This window comes from Echinops telfairi, unplaced genomic scaffold, assembly GCF_000313985.2.
Source record: "Echinops telfairi isolate 266 unplaced genomic scaffold, ASM31398v2 ScPeMD7_7458;HRSCAF=8496, whole genome shotgun sequence".
NCBI lineage: Eukaryota > Metazoa > Chordata > Mammalia > Afrosoricida > Tenrecidae > Echinops > Echinops telfairi.
In genome coordinates this window covers 15450102-15464509 of record NW_022111358.1, presented here as the reverse complement: position 1 = coordinate 15464509, position 14408 = coordinate 15450102, and the positions used below count along the sequence as shown (strand labels likewise).

Genomic DNA, 14408 nt, shown 5'->3' with positions numbered 1-14408 from the left:
GCCTTCCGATAAGTGGTCCCAACTGGGAGGCGTGCAGCTTCCCAGACCCAGTCAAGTGAGACATCAGCATAGGTGGTTTGTTGTTGTCCCCGGACATCTACAGCGTAACTGCCATCAGTAAAGAAAGTTCGATCTGGGTTAGGATATGTTTGATCAGAGAGTTCGGGTTGGGGCAGCGTCGGTTCTTCAACTGATTAGGGGCAAGAGTGACTGATAGGCTCCTGCGAGTCTAGGAATTGAGGCAAGAGGGTTGCTGGGTTTAAAGAAGGAGCCTGGTGCAGAGTTATGTTAGGGTTTACGATAAACATGAGATGGATTTCCTGCAAGCAGCTTGGAGACAACAAAGACAGGACTCGGTGTGAGAGGAGGTCCTGCAGCCTGTGGGTGGAAATGTCTGAATAGGCTCTCCCAGTGTTAACTTTAGGGCTTCTTTGGTAAGGGCAGCGGCTGCTGCCAGGGCCCAGAGGCATGGTTGCCAACCTCTGACTGTCATATCTAGTTGCTTGGACAGATAAGCTACAGGGAATAGAGCGGGCCCCAGGGTCTGAGTCAGGACTCAGCTGCGATACCTTGTTTTTCGTCTGTGTCGAGTAAAAAGGTTTGGCAGGGTTTGGTGGACGCAGGGGTGGGGAGTGAAGGAGAGCACGTTGGAGTTTGTGAAAGGCAGCTGTGACTAACTGGGGAGCATCTAGGGGGCCAACAGCTGTGGCCTTAGTGGCTTCATAAATGGGTTTAGCTAATAAGGAAAATTTAGGAATCCAGTGTCTGAAAAGTCCTATGAAACCTAAGAAGGAGAGTATTTGGTCTGCAGTTTATGGAGTTTGGGGTTTCTTCACCACCTGGTGCCGGTCTGTTGTGAGTGCCCAGGTGGTGGGAGTGAACTGCAGGCCCAGGTAGGTAACAATTGTGTGTGAGAGCTGGGCTTTAGCTCATGAGTATTGAAAGCCTTTGGAAGCTAGGAAGTTTAGGAGTTGGGCTGTGTGTTCTAGAGAACTGGTTTCGGATGGGCTGCACAGCAGTAGATCATCTATGTACTGCAGCACAGTGCATGACAAGAGGGGACATGGAGAAAATCAGTGTTTAGCATCTGGCTGAACAAATGAGGGGAATCTCGGTAACCCTGGGGCACGACGGACCAGGTATATTGGGAGGCAGTCCAGTGTCTGGGTCCTACGAGGTGAAGGCAGATAGAAACTGGCAGGAGGGGTCCAATGGGATCGTAAAGAAGGCATCTTTTAGGTCAAGAACGGTAAAATGGGTGGTATTAGGTGGGACACGGAACTAGAGTGTCGGGGTTAGGGACTACAGGGTGGATGGGACTACAGCTTCGTTGATAAGGCTCAAGTCTTATACTAGGCGGTAGGATCCGTCTGCCATTTCAGCAGGCAGGATGGGGGTGTTGCATGGAGAGTGAGCAGCCACAATGAGCTGGCTAGTTAGGTGTTGAATGATAGGTTTAAGGCCTTTACGGTGAGTGAGGGAGATTGGAAACTGGGGATGAGATGGGATGGATTTTTAAGGTGAGTAAAAACAGGCTGGTGATATCTCGCATCAGGTCGGGAAGTGTTCCACACTTCCAGGTTTATGCAGTGTGGCAGTGGAGTGGAGGAAGGTGTAAGTGGAGGTTCAGTGGTGGAAAGCATTAGCAAAAAGGAAATCAGGGAAGGAGAAGTGGGTAGCAAACGGTTCCACTGGAGGCTAACTCCCAGTTTGGAAAGGAGATCCCTACCCAGTAATGGTGCAGGGCGCGGAGGCATTATTAAGGAGTGAGAAAGAGGGGAGTGCCCTATGTCTCAGAACAAAGGAGGGGTTACTAACGACTTTGAGGCCTCGCCGTCTATACCCACAACTGTGACCAGGGAAGGGGAAGTGGGTCCCGAGAAGGAAGAACTGAGAAGGCCGCTCCCATGTCCACTAAAAAAAAGACTGGTTTGCCCGCTACCTTGATTGTCACCCAAGGCTCTGTCAGGGTCACTGGGATCACTGAGTCTGGGCATCTTCATTCATCGTTGGTGGCCAGGCCCAGCAGTGCCAACGGTGGGTCAGAGTTTGGAGGAACCATCCCTCCACGGCTAGATGCCGAGGGGAAGTCACTTCTCCAGTGGCCCTGCTGACCGCACACTGGGCAAGGCTTGCTGGGTGGTTGGGGCTGTGAGCAGTGCTTAGCCCAGTGCCCTTCCTGGACACATTTAAAGCAAGGTCCAGGCGGTGGATGGTTATAGAGGCATGGTTGGAGTTGTTGCTTCCTGGTGTCTTCGGACCCCTCCCTCCAGCCGGCCTTAGAGCAGCAACCAAAGAGCAGCTTGCCATGTAGCCTGTTGGCGGCTCGGGACTACATGCTGCCTCAGCCTGTTCCTCCCGAGCGTTAACAACTTTAAATGCCATATTCACTAGGTCACGGATGGGGGTCTGAGGGCCATCTTTGGCTTTCTTAAGGTTCTTTTTCATATCAGTGGCTGACTGTGTTATAAAATGAGTGGCCAAAACAGGAGCTCCCGCTGGAGAGGTGGGGTCCAACCTAGTACACTGGGTTAAGGCTCCGGTTAGGCGCAAAAGAAAAGCTGTGGGGTTTTCATTGGACTGTTGAGTAATTTCTCGCAGCTTGTCAAAATTAACTGCTTTGTGGCAGATGGCTTGTAAGCTGGCCAGCAAACATCGTGTCATGCAGTCTCGGCTAGCTCTGCCTTCCCGTCCAGCTTGGGTATCCATCTGATAAGTCCAAGCTGGGTCTTCTCTAGGAACTGCCTGAGGGCCTTCAGGCATGGTGGCCTCTGTTAGATGGACCTGGTCTACATGCGGTTGGGCTGCTGTAAAAACCTGCGCTCCCTTGTCAGGGGTGAGGGTAGAGGTGAAGACTATATAAAGATCATGCCAGGTTAAGTCATAAGCTTGAGGGAGGCATCGAAACTCTTTGATATAGGTAGTGGGATCATTAGAAAAGGTCCCTAATCATTTTTCTATTTGGGAGAGATCCGTGAGGGAGAATGGTGCAAGAGGGGGTTGGGTAGGTTGGGATTGAGGAGGCTGAGGGGGTTGAGGAATCAGCGGGGGATGAGGAGCTTGAGTGGGTTCCGGATTTGCGGGGGGCAGTAAGGAATAGGGTGGAGGATGGGCAGGCAGGAAGGACAACACTTCCAGGGAATCGAAGGGGGCGAGGTTGGCGGTGGCAGAAGGTGGTGGGAGTTTGGAAGAAGCTGCGGCAGGTGGCTGGGCAAGGAGGGCTTGGGCTGATGACGGGAGGTGCACAGAGAAGAACGAGAATAGAGGAAAAAGAAAGCCTGAACATAGGACCTCAGACCACTTGGGGCTTGGTGAGTTGTCAAGGTCGCTGAGAATACTGAAATTGAAAGTACCTTTTCTGGCCAGCGCAACCTGTTGTCTAATTTGTATTGTGGCCACACTTGGTTACAGAAAAAGACTAGTAGCTTAGGGCGACTATCTGGAGCCAGGCCCAGTTTAGTGAGATTGGCCAGCAGGCATCCCAAAGGGCTGTCCTTGGGAGGCTTAGAGGGGACGCTTCCCACAGTGTCTCAAACTTCAGGGGGTATGGGCAGATGAGAAGGACGTCTCCTGGTCCCTGCCCACACCCGTCAGTCAGGAGATGGCCCTGTAACCCTGAGAGGCATCGCAGCCAGAGTTAGGGACCCAGGGGGAGAGTCCTGGACTCCCCGGAACAGGAGGCCTCCCTGGTGCAGGCCTGAGGCTTTCCCGAGCAGACAGGGATCCTGGATCAGTGGGAGACACTGCAGGGAGCCAGGGAAGGAGGAGGGCCTGGCCTCGTGGCTGATGAAGGGAGGGCGGTGAAAGGCCTTTTGTCCAGGGAGGGAAAAGGAGGGCGAGTAGAAGATTTTAGAGAAGGCACTACAGAGGTGCGAACACAGAGCATACAAACAAGTAGGCGAAGCTCAGACTCGCCCTCTGCACTCTACTCCAGTCGGAAGGTGCGGTGACCGCCAGGCCCAGTGCCAGCAGTACCGTCAGTGGCAGGGATCCCAGGGAGCAAACGCAGAGACAAAGGGCTGGAGGCCCCATGAGAGGGAAGATAGACACAGAAAAGGTGGACATGAGAAACTGGCCCTATTGCCTTTCGGGGAAAGGCAGTGACTTCTAGCTCCTCTTGGTACTAGGGTAGCAGAATAAACCCCTGCAGCGGTGCCACGTCCAGCTTTCTAGCTCACTTGCCTTTCAGCCTTTCAACTGTTCAGCTCTTTGTGGACCCCGTGTTCCCATATGAGCTTGCTGGTCCTCAGTGTCCAGAGTGACAAACAGGACTTTACAAGACAGAACAAACATACACAGGAATACTGACCAGACAAGCGCGTGCACAGACAGGCCTCAGAGGTCCGCGGAAGTGGAGGACGGGGCTGTGTCCCAGCCACAGAGAGGCCCCTCCTGCTGGTCCCCGTTTTGGTATCAAGCTGTGAGGTTGAGAAGGCACATAAAGACAGAGTTCAGTCAGGAGCAAAAAGCAACGGACAGTTTTATGAAGGGAAAACTCCTCTCTGCCTTGGTCTGCCTGTTGACCAGCCATGTGGAGGCTTGCTGAGCCCTCCAGAGCCTCTCTCTCTGCTTCACTTTCCTGCTGTTGAATCACTTGGAGAGCTGCCAGAGCCACCCTGAGACCTGCAAGAGCCCTGGAGATGCTCCCACCATGGCTGGATCCACAAGACTTTGCATCCACTGGCTTGTGATCTTCCTGCATTTTGCATCATTGCATGTGACTGGCTTGGTTCCTCCTGATAACATGTCCAATGTACATGAGACAGAGTCTTGCCATCTTTGTTCTACGGAGTCCTCCGGCCATACTTCTTCCAAGAAAGATGCTTGTCCTTTTGGCAACCCATGGTATGTTCAGTATTCTTCTCCAGCACCACAGATCAAATGCATCAGTTCTTTTTTGCTCTCTAAAGGGAATGCAGTTGTGAGGATTTGGGTCTTCTTTACAATGAGTCCTAATCTATACTGGAAGCTACAACCCTGATCTTCCCCAGTAAGGGCTTCAAGTCCTTTGCGCTTTCAGCAAGCAAGACTGTGTCATCGGCACATCACAGCCAAGCTCCACCTGACATCAGCAATGCTGTCCCGTGAGTTCCCTGTCAATGTACGATTGCGACCATTGTTGGATGACTGTGGCATTTATAGAATTTTCAATTTAAAGTGTGGAGGGGTGGAGTCTAGCCTGTCAACCAGGTCATAGCCAATGGGGCTCTGGTGTGGGGGTAGCCTTCCCCTAAGGAGTCTGGGAATTCTGGTACTTCCTCCTTCGAGATGGGAGTCTCTCTGATCACACCCTGGAAGACATAGCAGCTGACAAGGCACATGGACCCACCCTGATGCAGCCTTGGGTGCTGGAGAAGCCATGCAGAGATCCCTGCCAGCACTGAGATGTTTCCAATGCCACTGGATCCAAAGACTTTCTACCTACTGGCCTGTGATCTTCTGTATTCAGCGTCATTGCATGTGTTTCGTGAGTCTGAAGAGGACTTTATATATCGCTGTCAAAGATATGGGCTAATGTCAGATATGGGCTGATGTTAGGAGCTTGATCTGGACTGGGCTGGGATGTTTTCTCAATGTTCAATTGCTCTTGTATATAAATCTCTTTCTTATACAAAAAAAAAAAAAGAAAAAAGGGGGGGGGGGAACCCCCGGGTGGATTCCTCAATCCATCAAGCTAGGTTAGGGAAGTTGCGCTTGTCAGTGAGGCGGTGGGACATATATAGGGCTTAAGCCAAGGAAGTACATACTGATAAGAGGAAGAGAGTCTTGCAGCTGCAGGGTATCAGTCAGATTGTGGTCTGTGAGAAATCATCCTGTTTTGATGGCTTGTTTCCTGGAATGCTGTGGGGATGGGCTGTGCAGCTCTGGCCTGGAGAGAGAAGCTCCTTGGAATGCTGGGGGCAGGGGGTTCACATTGCAGCTGGTTATTGTCTTCCAGAGAGGCTGGGGGATGAGGGCTGCCAGGTCTGGACCTGGCCCAAACAATGACTAGTTAGTTTATAGTGTTAAGTGGTCTATCTCCTTAATGATTTTTGGTGTGGATGTTTTGTTAACTTTGAAGTCTTCATAATTATTACCACACTCAACTCACTGCAATCGAGTAGATTCCACTTGATTTTGACTTTATAGAACAGAGCGAATTGTCTCTTTGTGTCTCTGAGACCTTAAATCTTTACAGGAACAAGCAACCTCATCTGACTTCTGAAGAACAGTGGGTGGGTTTAAACCACTGACCTTGTGGTTAGAAGCTCAGTATGCAGCCCACTACACCACCAGGGCTCCTTTGGAACTAACATTTGCTAATATTTACTTCATAGATTTTGTGGCTCTATTGTTCCGTACACATTTATAATTGTCATATCATCTTGGCGAATTGATTGTTATATCTTTATACCTTCATTGTTTTTTTGTAGTTTTGTGGCTGGTATGAGTATAGCCACACTAACCTTGTTTTGGTTACTTTCTGTATGGACTGTGTTTTACCATTCTTTTGCTCTCAACCTATGTCTTTTGATGTAAATTGCTGATATAGAGGGACTTATGCCAGAGGAGTCCTGATGGCTGCTGGTTACTCATTGGGCTGGGATCCTCAAGGTCAGCAGTTTGAAATCACCAGCAGCTCCACTGGAGACAGAAGGGGTTTCTACTCCCATAAACAGTCACAGTCTTGGAGACTCACCAGGACAGTTCTGCTCAGTCCTATAGGGTCACTATCAGTCAGTACTGACTCGATGGCAATGAACTTGGCTTTGCTTATGCTTATTGCTTTCTTTTAGCGAGTCCCATTTCTGTGCCCCTCGTTTCCTGTTACTAACTTTTGTTATGTCTTTTGACTTTCCTTGAGGTTACACATTTTTTATTGCTTTCTCGTTTCCTTTTGTGTATGTTTTAAAAACTAATTTCATTTTTTTATTGTCATGGGGATTACATTTACATCCTCAATTCATAAGAGTTATGTTCAAATGGATACAGATTTAATTTCAGTAGTAAATGAACACTCTACAGATATATTGTTCTTTTTTTGTCTTTGTCACAAATTACACTTTTACACAATATGGGCCCAATTTTATTTTTTGGTACAGTTGTATTTTAAATGTGTAGGGCATAAAAAGTGGAGTTACAAACCAGATCTACAATACTATTGACTTTTCTATTTGCCCAGTTACCTTTATCAGCTACTCTATTCATCCACCTCAATTTACTGTCTACTTTCCTTTCATTAAAACTGAAGGACCTCCTTTAGTATTTCTCGTAAGACAGTTCTAGTGTTAACGTACTTCTTTAGCTTTCGTTTATCTGGCAATATCCTCATTTCTCCCTCATTTTTGAAGAATAGGTGTGCTAGGCAAAGAGCTCTTCCTTGACGTCCTTTCCTTTGGTTACTTTAAATATGTCATCCCTCTGCCTTCTGGGCTCTTTGTTCCTGATGAGAAATCATTGCATAATCTTATTGAGAATTCTTTCTTTAATGAATCGTTTCTCTTTTGTTCCTTTCCAGATTCGTTCTTTCTCTTTCGTTTTCTAGAATTTGATTATAATGTATTCATTCTGCTTTAAGGTTTTAAAAAGCATCTTACATGTGTAGATTAATGTTTTTCATCAAATATGGGAAGTTTCCAACTACTCTTTCTTCAAATATTCTTTCTCTCGCTCTATTCTGGCATTTCTGTAATGGATATGATAATTTGATAGAATCCCACAGGTCCATTAAACTCTGTTCATTTTTCATCATTCATTTTCTCTCTGCTCCTGATACTGGATAATTTTAATTTTTTCTATGTTCAAATTTCTTTCTTCTGTCTGCTCGTAAACCTTTCAAGTGAATTTTTACATTTATTATTATCCTTTTCAACTCCAGAGTTTCTACTTGGTTTCCTTTTGTGAATTTTACTTGATATTCTCATTTTTTAAATCATTTTTTTATTTTTAAAAAATCATTTTATTTTTTTATTATTTTAATCATTTTTTTCTTCTTTTTTAATAAATCATTTCACTGGGGACTCATAAACACTCTTATCACAATCCATCCATCCATCCATTGTGTCAAGCACATTTGCCGAACTCTTTTTTGTGTGGTCTTGTGACACTAGTGGTAGTTCAATATTTGGTGAATGTGTAACATTCTGGATGGCTCTTTGCAGAAAATTTAGGACACTGTTTGATATTGCCTGAATGTCAACCTGGTCAGTGTGAGCAAATGGCTGTTAAGGCAACACTGACAGCAGCAGTAGCATGAGATTTCTACTGATGCTGTTGTTGTCGGGTGCCAGCAAGTCGACTGTAACTCATAACAAGTGTATGTACAAGAGAAAGAAACCACCCAGTCCTGTGCCGTTCTCACAATCTTTGCTGAGCTTGCGCCCATGGTTTCAGCCACTCTACAAAACCATCTCATTGAAGGCCTTCTTTTTCGAGGCATCTCTAGCTTACCAAGCATGATGTCCTTCTCCGATAACATGTTCTGTTCTGATAACATGTGTGTTAGACAGGGTTCTCTAGTGAAACAATACCAGGACACATGATTTGATATCTATGTATATAGATAGATATATAAGCATAAGAAATGAACAGCTAATTCATCTATAGAGCAGTACAAATGGCTCAGTGCAACTCATTTCTGTGAGACAGCTAATACACTGGCAGTTCTTCATGTCACGAGGGCTGCCAGGTGCAAATCAAGGAAGCAGACAGCTGAGTCCTCTGTAGAGCAATTCAGGCAATCTGGCCACAGGTAGCAAACAGTAAGGCAGGTTATCAACAGTCAGCCAGATGACAGGGTCCGACGGTCCCCAGCTCAAGTGATGTATACACCAATAGCGTAGTGAAGCAGGTCTTGAAGGAACCTCAAACTACAGCAACACAGTCCATGGGTTGGGTGTCCCACAGTAGTGTAGCTCGCAAGTTGAGGCAGAGAACCAGTTAAGGCAATCACGCACTGGTCCAATCATCAAAGAGTAAGAGACGAGAAAGACAAGGCTCACGGAGCCATTTATGTATCCACCCTTCAATTAAACTGCCCTTCAACTAATCCCACATGTGTTCATTGGCCAAGTTGGTACAATAAACCTACCTATCACAACATGTCTAAAGTATATAAGACAAAGTCTTGTCACCCCGACTTCTAGGGAGCATTCTAGCTGTCCTTTCTCCAAGTCATATTTGGTCACTATGCTGGCAGTCCATGGTATGTTCTTTGCCAACACAATTCAAATGCATGAATTTTTCTTTGATCTTTTTTATTCATTCTCCAACTTTTGCATCCACACGAGGCAATTGAAAATACCATGTTGGGCGCAACTTCATTTTCAAAGTGACATATGTGTTTTTAACACTTTAAATGAGGTCTTCTGCATTCGCTCCACCCAGTGCAATACATTATTCAATCTCTTGATTGCTGCTTCCATGGACATTGATTGTGCATCCACGTAAAATGGAATCTTTGGTAACTTCAATTTTGTTCTTCATTTGTCATGTATTTATTGATCCACTTGCAAGGACTTTTCTTTATGTTGAAATGTGATCCATTCTGAAGTCTGTAATCTTAGATCTTCAGCAGTGATTGCTTCAAGTTCTCTCCACTTTTAGCAAGCAAGGTTATGTCATCTACATTTCACAGATTGTTAATCAGTCTCCCTCCAATCCTAATGCCACCTTCTTCTTTATACAGTTCAGCTCCTCAGATGATTTGCTCAGCATACAGACTGAATAAATATGGTGAAAGGACACAACTCTGACACACACCTTTCTTGATTTTCCCTGGGATTTCTGCTGTGAGGACCTGACTCTTGGAACTACAGCAACTATTTGTTAACATTTTGAAAAAGAGAATCTGTGATGTGTGGGCATTACATCCAGGTGGTATTCCTAGAGGTTGCAATAGAAAGAAAGAAAATAGCTTAAAGAGGAAAATATTCAGCTCTGACTTTAATTCCACTTAGTCCACTAAGAGAAAAGAATACTAAGTCAGGTGGCAAATTTGCCTTCTTTATTTTTAGTTTAATGTGTTATTCTAGATTTAGAATACATATTATTGCACTGGGGGAAGGGATCAGAAATTCAGCATTTAAGTGCGGCCGTCCTAGCAGAGGCATACTGCTATGTGGGCCGAGATGAGGCTGCTCCAGACGAGTGTCTGTCAGTGTTAGTTGATGGAAACTTCCCACCTTCGTCTTTATTACCTTAGCAATGCTGTGCCAAGACTGCTGAAGCACAGCTGTGGGTGCTAAGCAGACGCCCACATTGCCAGTGTCAGGAAGGGTGTACTTTTAAACCTCTAATTTATCTAATAATGTCTTTAGTGATTTGTGTAGGTTTGATATTGTGATGAAAATGCTTCCTGGCTTGCATTATAACGAGAAATCGGTTTTGTATTCTTAAAATGTATATTGTCCTAATATTCATGTGGAGAGTACTAACAAACCAGCCTAGACAAAGATCTAATTAAAATACTATCCTGACAGTCTACTACCCATGGTATTTAAAAATGAATGCAAATTAAATGTCCTAGGTTAGAATAATCCATGTATCTATTGTGGTTTCTGCTTTATAACATGGCAATATTCAGTACTGAAAGGAAGCCAGCACGCATACTCAATTTTGGTTTGGCTTCTTTACTTTTCTGTAATAGAGAATGGGATTGATTGAGCTTATGCCAGCCTGTCCCATAGAAATAGAATAACACGTTCCTCTCACTGCCATCGAATCCGTTCTGACCCACAGGGACCCTTTAGGACAGAGTAGAACTGCCCTGTGGGTTTCCTAGATGGTAAGTTTTTAAGGGAGTAGAAAGTCTTTCTCCTGCAGAGCAGCGGGTGGTTTCAAACTTCTGACCTTGCAGTTAGCAGCCCAACATATAACCACTATGCCACTGGGGCACCTGATGAATTCCTAAAAGCAAATATGCTCAAAAGCAGTAGGAAATAACACTCTCATTTGAAATGCCAAGTTTTCTAACCAGAAAGTAGTGCTATTTTATTTAATGTTTATAATAGGCATGTTTTGTCTTTCAGGAAATAAGCTGGATTCTTTCATCACTAGCGGAGTCACTGTAAAAACGAATGAATTTATCAAAATTAATGTACACTAAACTTTAGGCTTGATGGCACCTAACAACAACAACAACATTTTAAAAACATACAGAGTTCACAGGGAACATTCCTACATTGCTTATCGAAGGACTATAAAGACATTAGATTGGATCTGGAGTGTGTTAATGTATGTATACCTTGAAATCGCCTTTGTCCCAACTCTGAAATTCAGACCTTTTTTGGGGAATAGTATTAGAATTTTTGACCTGGTAGAGACTTTGTTGTTGTTAAGTACCATCAAATCGGTTCCTACACTCAGAGACTCTCTGTACAACAGAAAGAAACACTGGCCAGTCTAGTGCCTTCCTCGCCGTTCATTATTCTTATGTTTGAGCCATTGTTGCAGCCATGTGTCCGTCCGTCTTGTCGAAAGCCTTCCTCTTTTTCGCTGCCCGCTGCTTTACCCATCATGCCGGCCCGCTCGCCTGACAGCACGTCCAGTCCGTGAGACGGAGTCTCCTCTCCTTGATCTCTGAGGAGCCCTCTGCCGACCTTCTAAAGCAGATCTGTTTTCCCTGGGCCGTCCATGGTGCTGCCAGGACTCCACGCCAGCACCTCGGTTCAGAGCTCTTCCATTCCAGTCTCTTCATTTTCTAACTCACTGAAATCCAAAGAATTCAGCTCCCCCCCTGAGGTATGTCAGAAAAGAACCCAGGTTTTCAGCTCCTTTTATTTCTGACATAACCTCCTATCTCTAACAAGTCAGTTGTATAGCAATTATAAGATAAATTAGTAAAAAATTTTGGTTTCTGTCAATGTGCAACTTTATTCAGGTTTCAAAGTCAAGAGTGATGCCTACTTATTCTTCACTACATTTTTATTCCTGTAACAACATGAAGAAATCACAGTATGTAAATTACAAGCTAAAATGATTTCTAAGTACTAACATGTGTATGATGTATAAAATAGTACTTTTCAATATCTATAGCGAATAAGAACCCATATATAATAATTAACTCCAGCACTAATGATAAATGAAGAAGATACTAGGAATTCTCCTATGACTTGAGTCCATTATGAAATCTGAAGAAATCTATGTTCATCGAGTGCAGAAGAAATGAATGTGTTCAGGACTGAGATTTTTGCTTTCATACTAACACACACAATCTGATCATGATTTTTGAGTATTTCCATAATATTTAACATCTATCTACTTCCCACAGATAATGCTGTCTGGTTTTTTAAATGTGTTATTTGGGGAAAGACTGATTTAAAATAAAACAAATATAGTTTGTACAAACTGAGAAGTACTGGCTACTGAACATCACTAGACTGCATCTGTTCCTTTATAGTTTAAAATTTCCCACCAAGCATGTATTGGGGTTGTGGTTGAAAGGGCAAGTTTGACTGACTTATCCATTTAAATAAATATTTTGAGGATAAAGATGAAATTAGTCACTGTGAGCAGTAGGGAAGGACCATGAGAGCCTTCATGAATCTGAGTTTGTGTGGAGTTTTTTGGTGTGTTGGAAAACCCTTTTTGTTAACTTAACTCAAGACCCTATGATTTATACACAGAGCCCAGTTTATGAAACTTAAATTGAGCCTTTTACTTCTGCTTAATAGTATATAACCCTGAGAAAGTCAATACACAGAAATTCAAATGTGCATTCATGAATCCATTAACATCAGCAGCTTTAAGGAAGTGCAGGGCTTTCCCTCTGTAACCAACCTTACAACTTAAATGAAAATCCCGCTGCCACCGAGTCAATTCCAGCTCACAGGGACCCTAGTCCAGGGCTCCTGAGGCCGTCATGTTGTTCCTCCAGTAGAGAGCTTCCTCCTTCTCCTGCGGAGTGGCTGGGGGATTGCACCGCTGACCCTAATGAATTATTTTTCTAAACCACCCATAATTTACATATGATTTAGGCATAAAACATACAAAGAGTTTTAAAAAGTCTATGAATAGATAAAGTCTGTACTTTGGTGCCTAAAACAAATACAGTAAAAATTTCTGCATATGAAAGTACGTTCTTTTGTTCTCCAGATGTGAATTGCTTGAAGACACGAGAGGTGAGCAATTCAGACATAATCTCTTAATATATACAAGTAGTAAAGAATCCTTCTTGGACTACATTTGAGGGGCCTAACAAGACTATCATGACTTTAAAACAGTCAGTCCCCCCAAATGACACACAGCAAAAGTTAAAACATTTTAAAATCATGCTGTGTTTTTAGCAGCATTGCCAACATGATAACCTTTGTGACCCCTGTTTTCATACTGCCACGAGCATTAGCCCTCCTCCAATATTGGCTACACTTTTGACAGTTGCCAAACTTTAAACCCTTCTGCATCAGGATCTCTCACACGTTGTGTGAGAAATGATGAAAGGAAGCAGTCTGTTATTACCATGTTAAAAATGACAAGCTTTAATGATACGCTTTTATTTGAATTGTATCGCATATTCCCTCATGTGACTATGTTTTAAAATATATTTGCAATTCTGATTTTTCGGAAATAACTACATTCAATTCAGAGTCAAAACCTCAAGAAGTTATTCACGCTAAGTGTTGGAGCTTTCTGACAGGACGGAATAGCTGATGTGCTGCCACGTCTAGCTCGCTGTTTTACATCTACTATTAGTCAGCCATGTCTCCTCCCTACTGCACTGAAAATATTTTCATTCTGTCTGACAGAAAGGTAAAAAACGGCATTAACTGTGACTAAAAATGCATTACGGATGACACATTAATAGACTAATGCTTCTTGCCTTGTTCTGTAAAGTTTTCATCGTCGTACCTTTGGTGAACCTAGTTCCAAATGGTTTAATAATTACACAAAAGATGTCTTTATTTATTTTTTAATTCTGGGGAGTGAAATTACAATAAAGTGCTGTTGACCCATTTTATTGCAATTTTAAAAACAAACAAAAGGACAAAATAAATATCTATATACAAAAGGTCCACTTAGGGAAAATATTTGGAATGTGTCCCATTAATCAGAGTAAATCATGACAAAAAGGTAAAACAAGAAATGCTCACAAAGAATTGTGATCTGAGAAGGAAATGTTAGGCTCATGAAAAAAATTCTGTTAACTTAGCATGAAAAGAGATATGTTAACATCGTTTATAAATCCCATCAATATACACGTATTTCATAATTGCTAAAGGGCACACTGGCTCTCAAAGCATTTACTCCTTCACCAGGATTAGCTTTCAGCACATGCTTACCTACCCATATATCTGAGATATCACCCTTGCATTGTAACACACCCTATTCTATTGCTTTTTCAAAATCTTCGTCACAGTTCATAAATGGATTTTATCTCTCTCTCTCTCTCTCTCTCTCTCTCTCTCTCACACACACACACACACACACAC

At 43.8% G+C, this 14408-nt stretch overlaps 1 protein-coding gene across 1 annotated transcript in view; it reads left to right on the top strand.

Annotated features, from left to right (window-relative positions):
• The first annotated feature begins 11496 nt into the window (after positions 1–11496).
• PPM1E (protein phosphatase, Mg2+/Mn2+ dependent 1E) overlaps positions 11497–14408 on the top strand; it is a 33701-nt gene continuing 30789 nt past the window's right edge. Inside the window, exon 1 of the mRNA XM_004707017.2 lies at positions 11497–11531. Within this exon, the coding sequence (XP_004707074.2) occupies positions 11497–11531 (35 nt within the window). The remainder of the gene's footprint in view (positions 11532–14408) is intronic.